General features: G+C 37.1%; 1 protein-coding gene across 1 annotated transcript; it reads left to right on the top strand.

The window, feature by feature from the left end:
- Positions 1–595: 595 nt before the first annotated feature.
- On the top strand, positions 596–3,376 carry LOC125422760 (receptor-like protein 53). Its single transcript, XM_060815114.1, has 3 exons — positions 596–819; positions 1,158–2,055; positions 2,297–3,376. The coding sequence occupies exons 1-3, from the start codon at positions 596–598 to the stop codon at positions 3,374–3,376; spliced, it is 2,202 nt and encodes a 733-aa protein (XP_060671097.1).
- Positions 3,377–13,260: the final 9,884 nt, after the last annotated feature.

A 13,260-nucleotide genomic window follows, 5' to 3' on the forward strand; every position in this document is an offset into this window, starting at 1 on the left:
ACAATCGACACTAAAATATATCAACTGTGATAATTTACGATGCGGTGAACAGAAAAATCGCTTCTTTTTTTTTAATTTTTATTTTTTTCACGTTCGACCAACTTATATATAACAAGTGGACCATAACCAAGTGCCACTTTGACTAATATATTATTTCTCTGAACCTTTTTTTTTTTCCTTGAGACATTATTTCTATGAACTTCCACAAAGATAAATTCTTCCGCGTTTTCTGAAACAGTACTATACTCATTTTCCATCTATATATAGCACTATAACACGAAACACAACCTACATACAAATTAATTACGATATATTGAGATCCATAGTGCACAAATTAACTTCCTTTTTTGGTAGCTCTGATCATATAATGCTAAATATGAAGAGGAATATCAATCGATTCCTCTTATTTTATTTGGCCATAATAATCCCATGTTGTTGTTTCTCTATTTCATCAAATTCTCTCAATAATATTTCCTCTACTACCATCACCATTACTACTTTCTCTTGCCTCCCACACCAAAGCTCCATTTTACTGAAACTAAAAACCGAGTTTAAATTCAAGAGACATGAACATTCTTCCTCCGCTTATCCAAAGATGAAACGTTGGAATTCTGCCATTGATTGCTGTTCTTGGGATGGTGTCTTATGCAACACGGAAACTGGTCACATATTAAGCCTAGACCTCAGCAATAGTTGGATTTATGGTCCTCTGCTTTCTAACAGCAGCCTTTTCAACTTGCACTGTCTTCGAAAGCTCAACCTTGCCTTCAACAACTTCAGTCCATCTCCGATTCCATCTGAGTTTCACCGGCTTTCAAGGTTAACTCATTCAATCTCTCTTCTTCTATGTTTTCTGGTTTCATTCCATCTCAAATTTCAAGGTTGACACGTTTGGTTTCCCTTGATCTTTCTTTTAATATTAACCATGATGGAAGTCTTTTGAAACTAAGAGAAGGAGAGCTTGGAAAGCTCACGAGAAGCATGACAAATTTAAGACAGCTTCATCTTAATTTGGTCAAGCTTTCTTCCTCGGTTCCTGAACACATAGGGAATTTGTATTCCTTAACACATCTCTCTTTTGAGGCATGCCTTTTGCATGGTCAATTCCCAAAGAGTATCTTCCAGTTGCCTAAGATAATATAGATTCGTATGTCCAGAAACAGTGGTCTTACTGGTTCTCTTCCAGAATTCCACTCTGGTAGTACGCTCAAGTTTTTGGATCTTTCCAAGACCACTTTCTCAGGAAAACTGCCAGTTTCAATTGGCAAACTAAAATTCTTGAATTTTATGGATCTTGAAAAGTGCAACTTTCGGGGGGTTGTTCCATATTCTCTTTGGAACCTTTCTGAACTCTCATATCTTGGCCTCTCATCAAACCATTTCTATGGCCAACTTCCATATAGGGTAGGGAACCTTGCAAAGCTCACTACAATTGATCTTTCTGGTAATCAATTTAGTGGTGAATTGCCTTCTTCACTTGGAAACCTTACACAGTTGAAATATTTGTTTCTTGATGACAATAATTTCAGTGGCCAAATTCCGTCTTCATTTGGAAATCTCTCACAATTAGAAATGTTGATACTTTCAACAAATCTGTTTGATGGAAAATTCCCAAGCTCACTCCCACATCAGATCAAATCTATCAATCTTCAGAACAATAATTTGACAGGTTCAATTCCATCCACTATTCAAAACCTCACATTTCTTGAATGTATTGATCTGTCATATAATTCTTTCACTGGTGTCATTCCTCGGTCTTTGTTTAAATTACCTTCTCTGACATACTTATCTTTGAAAAACAATCAGCTTTCTGGATCTCTTAATATCCAAAACATTTCTGATCATTCATCCAAGTTGGAAAACCTGTTTTTAAGTAAAAACAATTTAACTGGACACATCCCAAGTTCCATATCCAAACTCAAAATGCTCAGAGAAATGTGCCTTGATTCAAATGACTTAAGTGGCAGTCTTGATTTTGGCACAATCTTTTCGGGGTTGAGTTTGCTTCATGATCTTTTGCTTTCGAATAATAGAGGCCTATTTGTAACAAATAATGTAAGTAGGAGTTCTTCTTCTTGTTCTGCTTATCATCATATCCCCAAGTTGCATATCTTATCATTTTCCTCATGCAACATTAGTGAATTTCCAATGTTTCTGAAAACACAAGATGAATTGGAATCCTTAAACTTTTCCCACAATAGGATTACTGGTCCAATTCCCAAATGGTTCTTCAACACACCGACGGAGACCTTGAAGATTCTGGATCTTTCTCATAACAAATTTAGTGGTTGGGAAGAACTCCCCCTTAGTTCTTCCATGGAAGAAACTGTATTTACTCGACCTGCATTCCAACATGTTGGGCGGACCAGTTGTTGTTCCACCAATGTCGACCAGGTACTTTTCTGTATCAGAAAATAGCTTGGTTGGAAGAATTGATCCATTGTTCTGTAAATTGGCGGATCTTCAATATCTTGATTTGTCAAGTAACAATTTGAGTGGTACCATTCCTCAATGTTTGGGTAACTTCAATAGCTCTTTGTTGGTTCTAAATCTAAGAATAAACCACTTTCATGGTGAAATGCCTGAGACTTGTGGAGATAGAAGAAAATTGAAGACACTGGACTTGAGCTGCAACCAACTATATGGGAAGATGCCAAACTCACTCATTAAATGTGAAGAGCTACAGATTCTAAATCTTAGCCAGCTGGATGACACATTTCCTTTTTGGCTACAGAATTTGTTAAATCCTCAGGTTCTCATCTTAGCTCATAACAAATTTCACTGTCCTTGTCCACATAACTTTTCTGGCTTTCTGAAATTAAGTATCATTGACCTCTCGTTCCATGATTTTAGTGGAAGTTTATCATCAGAATATTTTACAAATTGGACTTCAATGAGCAAAATCTCTCAGAGAAATTCGTCAGGAGTGACGTACATTGGTGATGATGAGTCTTACCAGTACTCAGTGACTGAGGTAAATAAGGGCCTAGAAATGCTTTTTGTCAAAATTTTCGCCATGTTTGTGTCCATTGATTTCTCGAACAACAGATTTCATGGAGAAATCCCAGAGACAATAGGGGATCTACAATATCTAATCGTGCTCAATTTGTCAAGTAATGATTTTTCAAGACATATTCCTTCATCTCTACGGAATCTGGTTGAGCTTGAATCGTTAGATCTCTCTAACAATAAGCTTTCTGGTAAAATCCCTCCACAGTTAACTAGTCTCACATTTCTTGAATACTTGAATGTCTCCAAAAATCGACTCACAGGTCCAATACCACAGGCTGGACAGATTGGGATATTTCCAAATTCTTCATTCGAGGGAAATGCGGGATTATGTGGTCTTCCATTGTCAAAAACGTGTGGGACTTAGCTACCACCTTCTCAAGATGATGAGGAATTAGATTCAATTTCATTTTCCTTGAGTTGGAAAGCTGTTGTAATAGGTTATGGAGGTGGACTGATAATTGGACTGATAGCTGGACATATCATCACCTCGAGGAGACCAAATTTGATGTTCAAGATTTTTGGTGTGATCCCACAAAGGAGACGAAGATGAGCAAAAATATTTCATTACCCTTGGAAGTAAATGTTGAAGAACTTGGATTGATGTTTCTAAAGTTTGTATTTATATGTAATTAATGTTGAAGAACTTGGATTGATGTTTCTAAATTTGGATAGTCTAATGTTTTAATCAATATTATTTGGTTGTACACCATCTACTGCTTGAATAAACAACAACATAGCCTCTCTGTTGTGTATGCTTGCCACTTACCTTATTATTTGTTATGTTGTACATGGTGTACATATGGAATCTTCAAAATTGGAGTTGTAACTTCCAAACTTGAGCTGAAGCAGTGACATACTTAGAACATGAATCACGTATTTCACCAGTCATATTACAGGTAATGGATCTCTTCCCCTGATCTGTTGTTGAGAATTTGGCTAATCAGTGAAATGAATTGGAAAATATCTTTAATTATGATTTTGAGATTACCAAATTTGGAGAATACAATAGAGCTCACGCTGGTTGGACAGTCTTTTTAGGTCTGTGTTATTAAGACACCTTTTTCTGTAAGCTATTTATCAATACAATAAACATTATAACCTCATTGAGTAGAAGACTGTCAGACAATTTTATTTTACTTATAGCTTAGTTATTGGCAGACATTCAATCCTTGCATACTTACAAAATACGATTAATTCCTAGGCATTACATTGTGCATAATTTCAAGGCACGAATTCTAGATGTAGCCACAAACATACTTTATAAATCCCAAAGCAAAAATGCTAATAGTAATAAAGATTCTCAACCTCAAGACTCAAGAACAAGTATTTCTTAACCTCAAGACTCCACGTTACTGTTAATAATAAAGATTCTTCTCTGCATTTGTTGTTAGAATGGTAATTTCTAACAGGGTTTATATTTTAATTGCTGCAACAATATTGTCAAAGGCAAACTAATAATCTGTCAAGATTGGCTTACTACCAATCTCTGCTTGCTTAGGTACATAAATATCAATTACCAATCTCTTTCTTGCTTCTTCTTATGAAACTGCCAATTTTATTCACGGTTACCATCTCGATATTCTTTTTCCCTGCAAGTTTGTAAAAAAAACCTGGATTTAGGAGTTAGATCATGCTTACAAAATATTTACCTACTAGAAATGTTTTAAATGTCAGACTACATCATGGTCAAGTGAAAATTTTCCATTTTCCTTTAATTTTGTTCATGTGAAAAAAGTCTCTCAAAACCCTTGAGTTAATGTACTGCAGTAGTAATTTAACTTCACCTATAAATTCACTGCAGTACCAATTGCATATTCTACCTTTTTTATTTAATTTTTTTTTTTATATATATTTTACTTTTTTTTGGGGCAAAGTTTGCAGGTTTTAGATGAAAACAGACTGACTGTTACACCATGCAGTTTGCAGGCAAGAAACTGTCAGTTAGCACTTAGGAGTATGAACTCTGGCCTCAATTGTTGAGAAATAAAGGCATAGTCTCTTTCAAGAACTATCACGTTCTCTATGCTAGTAACCAAGACATCATGTCATAACGCGTACCAGGAAGAAGCAGGGTATAGAGCTTTTGGCATATGCAAATATTGAATTGTGTTTTGTGAGAAAAATTTGGCAAAAGAGATGCAGCTTTCTTCTTCCAAATCCTATCATTTGGAGAGATAATATAGGGGCTGCATAAATTGACTGCAAATACACTACAACATGCTAGGATAAAACATATAGAAATTTGACTTTCATTTTTTAAGAGACAAGTCTCTTCAAAAATTAAGAACTTGAATTCAGATATGTGCATCCTAAAGGTCAGATTGCAGAGGAGGCTGTTCTAGACCATAGAAAGTGTAGAGTTCCAATCAGCTTCCAGATCAGCATCCAATTCAACTATTAGTTGAATAGCTGACCAATGATTTTAATATAATTTGTAATGTCAGTTTGTTAAGTTTGTTAATCATTGATAACTCTTACAATTCTGGAAAACATCACTAGAGCATTCTAATTCAGTTTCTTGATTTATAGCCATCTTGATACAAATTAAGCAATATTTGATTCACTAACAGTACAGCGAGTGATCTGTTCTAATTTATGACCTTGAGCTAGAAACATAACTTGAGCTAGATAGTTACACTGTCAGAATTGAACAATATATTTTGTTAATTTTATCACTCAAACAAATATATAAATGTATGTATACATAATATGAAAAGTCCGATGGTAAAATCTATATTTAGACCAAAATAGGTGTGTCAAGTTGCTTGTTAATTTAATATGGAAAAATAAGCGAGCGCACATCATGGTTGAGAAAGACATGGGAACCACTTCAATTTTCAGACACCAATAAATGAATTATCTATAGTAATACACATTATAATTCTATTTTCAAAAAACCGCAAAAAAAAAAAAAAAAAAAAAAACATTATAATGCTCAGACCGGTCCCTAGTGTCCAACTAACAACTGAACCCAGATATTGGACAAATAAGTTTGACATATCATCTTGACCTTTGGGAAGCATTAATAAACATTAAGAAATTTGTGAGTAGTTATGAATATTATATATATATATATATAGATATGTAACGTTTTTATTGAATAGGTTTGAATGATTTGACATAAACGAGTTTTATGAGTTTTATGGGTTTTAATGGATATTAATAGCTCAATCCTTTAGTTTTTCTAACTATGGTTTTATGGTTTTGAAGGAATATAAGTTTTTGACCAAATTGCTTTTTGAAAACAGCAAAGGTTTTTTTTTTTTTTTTTTTTTTCTAGAGCTCCTTTTGAAACGGAGAGAATTTTTGGGAAACGTTTTTACATTGGGTGTCAGGTAAAGCTCAAGTATTGAAAGTTCGCAGAGAAAGATTTTGAAAGTGCTGTGTCCAAAGTCTTAGTCATCGGTTGTATCATGGGAGATGAGTGTTATAAAGCCATCTATATCGGTAGGGTGAAATTCATTTTAAAGACACTGTGATATCACACAGGTCTCGCATCAATATTCTAAAATTAAAACTTATTTTATATCTCCTGGTAATTTATTTTATTTTTCCTAATTTATGAATAACACTATATACACCCACTATTGCATCTATTTTTTAATGGTCAAAATGGTATTTGTCAAACATTTTGGCATATAAAACAAGCCCTTAATCTCATCATAAGATTCTCCATAAGGAGATCTTAACAAGTTGTTGCTGAAAAGGATTTTTCCTTAATGCTAAATAAACCAACCTAAAAATTTGTGTTATATTTTTCTTTAGTGCTAAATAAACTAAGTTAATGAAAATAAAAAATAGGACACAAGAGGGGGGAAAAAAACAGAGTAAACAATGACTAATGCAAAGACTAATTACTGGATAGCTATGCTTTAATAGTAATGACAATGATTTTTATATAATGTTAGTGTGAATATTTGATGGAAAGTTGGCAGAGTAAAACCATGATCCTCTATGATATGCAATTTCCTTTCTTAATTTATAAATATTTCTCTTTATTTTGGAGATTCCACTGTTGTCGACAACCAACCCCATTCAAAATTCAATACCCCATTGCAGTGACCGGGATAATAGGGCTTCAAGTCTTCGTTTACCTAGATTTTCAAATCTTTTTATGAACTCTTTTAAGTGGCTACCTTTGCAGAATTCGTGAATTTCCTCGTATTATTCCAAAAACTAAAGGGTATATTTTATCTAGATTTATTTTTATTATTACTATTTTTTAAGTGGCTAGCTACTTTTGTAGAATTCGTGAATTACAGTATTGTAAAATATTTTTATAATTTTAATTCATTTCATTTTATTTAAATAGTATGTGTGAAAAATTTAATGAAAAATTGGTAGAGGGGCACTAAGATATGCAATTTCCTTTCTTAATTTATTTGTATTTCTCTTTATTGATATCCTTTTGCAGTGACCCGGTAATGAGGCTTTATAGTCTTCGTTGACCATATTTATCACAAAGATTGGGTATATTTAATCTAGACTTTCAAATATCTTATGGATTTTTTGGCACAATGTTATAGAATTATAATTCCAACTTGTTTATAAACTTTATAGAGTTATATAATCAGTCATTCTCTTATCAGGAATTTCTGATATAATTAAAATCAATAGATTTTTGTGGATAATGCTTATTGGTTGATTTCTGTAACATCCCGTCCCGAACCATGTCGGAATTTTTGCACGTTGACCGAGGTTGACTATTGACCGTTGACCGAAGGGGTCAAAAGTTGACTTTTTGACCCGGTTGGAATTCTAGGTTGACTGAGATACCGTTATGGAGTACACGTTGGCACGAGTTCGTAGACTGGTAGCACGTTGAAAACGGAGCTACGGTTTGAAAGTTATGAGCAAAACAAGTTGAGGTCCAAACTGTCCAAAGGGTGCCGGAGTTGACTTTTTATTCATGCAAGGTTGAGCGTTGACTCATGCATGGTTGTGAAGTGCTCATCGATACGAGTCCGTAGACTAGCGGCACGTCCGATTTGGACATGTGGTTTGAAAGTTATGGACTTGTAAAGTTTTTCAAATACTGTATTATTTTATTATTATTTTTACACGCGTAACGATGTGCCACGTGTGACTTAATGAAGGTGACCATGTGTCACCATGGTGAAATGCCACATGTTAACCATGTTTAAAAATCAAATTATTTTTATTATTATTTTAAATAATAATATCATTATTAATATTAATTGATTATTTTTAATTTACTCTTTTTATTTTTCCTTTTTCTTTTTCTTTTTCTTTTTCTTTTTCTTTTCCCCACGTGGGAAAACACCCTTTTCTTTTTTCTTTTTCTTTTTCTTTTTTTCCTTTTCTTCCTTCTCTTCCCCGACCCATCAACAAAAAACGCAGAATTTCTCTTCTCCCTTTCTCTCTCATTTGACTCTCTCACCCTCTCCCTGTTTGACCGGTGTTTCGCCGGATTTCAATCCCCAGAATGCTACACGCGCCGGCCACCGTCCATGTAACACCCCGTCCCAAATCGCACCGGAATCCGTGCACGTTGACCGAGGTTGACCGTTGACCGTTGACCGAAGGGTCAAAAGTTGCCTTTTTGACTCGGTGGGAATTTCAAGTTGACCAGGGTACCGTGGCGAAGTGCACGATGCCACGAGTTCGTAGACTGGTAGCACGTCGAAAACGGAGCTACGGTTTGAAAGTTATGGGCAAAACAAGTTGAAGTGTAAACTGTCCAAAAGGTGCCGGGAGTTGACTTTTTCTTGTAATGTAATTTTGAGTTGACTCTTGTATGGTTGTAAAGTACTCGTCGATACAAGTTCATAGACTAGCGGCACGCTTAAATCGGACATTTGGTTAAAAAGTTACGGACGTTTGAAATTCGCCGGGTACCGTATTATTTTAATATATCTGACTTAAGTGCACAGTAATGCCACGTGTCAGCTTCTGATTGGTCCACGTGGCATGAACAGTGTCACGCAGGGGTTTTATTTGTTAAAACACTCGGGGAAGAGAGAGAAAGAGAGAGAGGAGAGAGAGAGAGAGTCACCGGCCGCCGGTCATTTTCACGTTTTCCGGTCTAGTTACTGTACACGCGCCGGCCATCCAGATTGCCCACCTCATTTCCGGCAAAACCTCCAAATTTCACGGCGAACGGCCGCCGGATGCGCCCGGATCGGACGTCCGAAGTTTGGCGGCGAGTTTTTCCCCTCCACCGCCGGCCACTGCGAATCGACCCTGTTCTGGCCGATATACAGTACACGCGCCAGGTAGCCTTGATCCTCTCCTCAAGTCCAGCCTACCCACCAAAAATCACGGCCATCGGACCACCGACGCGCCGGGATCGGAGCGTTTTCCAGCGAGGGGTCGGAAATCTTCAAACGGTGATTTCTCCGCCGTCCGACCTCCGTTTTGCTCACCGTCGGTCCCGTTGGATTGCTCTCCTCAAGATCTACAAGACTACAAAATTTCACAGCCAACGGCCACCGCACGCGCCGCCGCCGGCGACGGTTGCCGGTGACCGTGGCGGCCCGCCAGAAATTACTGTTCCGGCGAGTACCCGAAATTTTCGGCCGGCTCCAGTCCGCTGTGTTCGACCTCCTGAACCTGAATCCGGCTTCCGTTTCCGCCAACTCGCGACGGTTTGGGAGAATTGCGGAGCCGAAACCCGAAAAGCTTCCCGACGAAATTCCGACCCCGTCGGGTACGATCCTTGGAAATTGAGACCGAATCTGTGATCAGCATCACTCGAGTTTCGATTCGGTATATAACTCGTAAATTCTAGATATCGTTTGTGTTTTGATCCCCCCGGGCACCGGGTATTATTTACCCGAATAAAATATTATTTTATTTGACTGTCTGTGAATTTTGTTCTAGGAGCACCGGTGAGTCGTAGAATTGATCCCGTGGTGGATCATGGGTTAATTGCATGCTCCAGGTGAGTGACCCACCTTCAAATTAATTTTGGGGAATTTAATTGATGAATATATTATGTGTGAATTAAATATTTGGAATTTAATTTCTATGTGCCAAATATTTATTGGATTTATTGTAGAATTATTTATGAATTTATTGGATTTAAGAAAATGCGAATTCTACAAATTTATGCCGTGTGGAATTATTTTATGGTTTTGAGGATTTTGGAATTGGTGTGGTTTTAATGGTAAATTGGGCACGATTTGATTTTCAAATATTTCAAGGAAAATATTTGGTTATGTTGGTGATTTCAAATTTTATAAAATATGCCCATGGAATATTATGAGATTTGATTATGATATTTCGAGAAATTATTTATGCTTGGAAAAATGTGGATATTTGAATTGATGGATTTGGGAATTGGTGGATTTGAAAATCATGGAATTTATGGTATTGATTATAAAGTAATTGTGGAGAATTTCCCGGTTCAAGCGGATGGATTATGCCCGCTATGTTTATGAAAAATGTGAAATTTGTTTTATGATTTAAATTTATGGATTTTATGATTTTTAGATGCACCGTGCACGTACTGGTGTTCTGATTATGTGATATGGTATATGTGATATGGATATTGTGCACACGGATATGATTAGCGCGCAGGTGGGTGTGAGTAGCGCGCAGGTGATATTATGAGGGTGTCCTGTGGATGCCATCGGAGAGGGTGGCCACCCCCCTTTGGCCGGGACACCAGGTTAGCAGCGGCGCAGTGGGACGCCACGCGACCGTATGCCGATTTCTCTTTATAACCTCCTGTCTGGCAGTACCTCGGGACGCTGGGTACTCTGGCGCCACTGGTATATAGTGGGCGCATCAAATGATTTTCAGAACTGTGTTTTAAAAATAAAATGTTTAGAAACTGTATTGGAATTAAAAATATAATTATTACTGTCCGGATATTTATTTGATGTCTTGGTTTTCGGGGAATATGAATAAAGGGTTTTGTGAAAATGTTTTAAAAGGGGAACCTTTCCAACTGAGAGAATTGTAAGGGTTTTGAGAGAAATTATTATTTCCAAATAATTATTATTTATATACCTATTACCGTGGTAGTATATTGTATAGTAGCAGGGTCGCTCACTGAGATGATTAGCATCTCACACTCTTAAATTCCGTTCCTCTAGGTACCAGGTTGTCGGTGTTCATCCAGAGCGGACTTGATCTTCATCGCTGTTTTACTTCGTGAAGTACCCTGTTCTTCTTTATTGCAGTTGTACTATTTCTTTCACTCTTGTTGTATTTATCTTGCACTGGATTACTGTATTTTTGTTTTGAAGTGCTGAAATTTGTGGAACCAATTTTTAGTTTGTGGGAGGAATAAGGGGATATTTTTGAAGTGTGTTTTCAGTGCAGGTAAATTTGTGGTAAGTAAATCCCTTAGGGGAGGTGCTGCCGGATTTTCCGTTGGAAGGTTCGGTGGTATTTCCCTGGGATCAGGGCTGTCTAGGGTTCCGGGGAAGGAATTCTGGACGGGTCCTGACAGTCCAAGCCCGCCACCTCGCGACCTCGGCCACCAAATTTCCCGGCCAGCCGCCGCCGAACACGCCTAGATCGGGCCGGCGAAGTCACGGCGGCGAGGTGGAATTTTTCCGACGATTCTCGCCGTTTCCGACCAACCCAACCCGTCCCATACCTCTATCCCACTATTTTTGGCCCTCTGAGTCCATTTCCGGGGTTAGTTTGCCCAAAATCCCCACCGTTTGAAAGATTCCTCAAATCAAAACCGGCCGAAGCTTCCCGACCAAATTCCGGCCACCTCCGGCGGAATTGGGGTCGATGGAGACCGGATTTGTGATCCTCGTTCCACGAGCTTCGATTCGGTATATCATTCGCCTATTTTGGTTAAAGTTTGTGTTTGACCCCCCGGGTACCGGGTATTATTTACCCGAATAAAATATTAATTTATTTGACTGTCTGTGAATTTTGTTCTAGGAGCACCGGTGAGTCGTGAAATTGATCCCGTGGTGGATCGTAGGTTAATTGCGTGCTCCAGGTGAGTGACCCACCTTTAAAAATATTTTTGGGATAATTAATTGTATTTATGTGGTATTAAATTGATATCTATAATTTGTGCTCATGTGGTGTATTTTAAATACAATCAGGAAAAATATTATTTTATATATATATTTACCCATTGGTGCTAAATGAAATTTTGGGGTCATTAGAAAATTCCCGATTATTATTTTATTGTGATTAAATGATATTTATTACACATGAGTAAGTATTTTCAGTAATTTGTTGTGTTTGGATTTTATATAAATTTCGGGCATAATTGGGTTAAATATTTTATGAAAATATTTGTTTAAGTTGGTGGTTTAATTTTATAAATTATGCCCATAGTATTTCAATTGTTGAATCTCGTATTACGAGAAAATGTATGGTTTTATCTGTTATCGGTGTTTTCGTACCGGGTTGTTGAATAAAAATATGTGGGATGGTGTTTTGTGAAAATTTGGTATATTTTCCACAGTAATTTTGGAAAACGGTACGGTTGGTTATTAATGTTTATTTTTAGATGCACTCATACAGTATTGATGTTCTGGTGTATGGTGTATGGACACGTGGTAGCACGCGGTTATTATGTGGTTTAGCGTGCGGTTATTACTTCACCCGTGAGTTGCCATTGGACCGTGGGCAGGCAAGGTTATTGTTGTGCACAGCTGCCCCCCTCCTTGGCCGGGTTGATGGTTTTAGCAGTCGGTACTGTCAGGATGCCGAAGTGACCGTTGCAAGTTTCTCTCTTTAACCCCCTGCCAGTCGGTGCTCAGGACGCTGGGTATCGAAGGGCATCACCGGTATATGGTGTGGTGCGTCGGTGTAAATTGCAAATAATATTTTAAACCCCAAAGGTGTTCTAAAATGATTTATTATAATTTATTGCAGTTTATTTATATTTAGGGTATTTATTTATTTAATTGTTGTTTATTAAATTATTTGATGTCTTGGTTTTCGGGGAGTACGTACATCGGGTTTTGTGAAAATGTTTTAAAAGGGGAACTTTTCCAACAGAGTGACTAGTGAGGGTTTTGAGAGAAAGTATTACTTCAATTGTTTATTTATTTATTTATTTAATTGTTCTGTACTGGTTAATTAAATTCCCTTATTTTTATATTATTATATATTAAAGGTGTATAGTAGTTAGGGTCACTCACTGAGATGATTAGCATCTCACACTCTTAAATTCCGTTCCCCTAGGTTCAGGTTGGAGACGTTGATTGTCCGGGGCGAGCCCAACGTCTCAGTTCGTTGCCGAAGGTTCAAGAAGTTTTTCTTCCCTTTTTTCCTCTCTATCTTGTATTGTTTCTTTAT

Source organism: Ziziphus jujuba, chromosome 2 (genome assembly GCF_031755915.1).
Source record: "Ziziphus jujuba cultivar Dongzao chromosome 2, ASM3175591v1".
Classification (NCBI taxonomy): Eukaryota; Viridiplantae; Streptophyta; class Magnoliopsida; order Rosales; family Rhamnaceae; genus Ziziphus; species Ziziphus jujuba.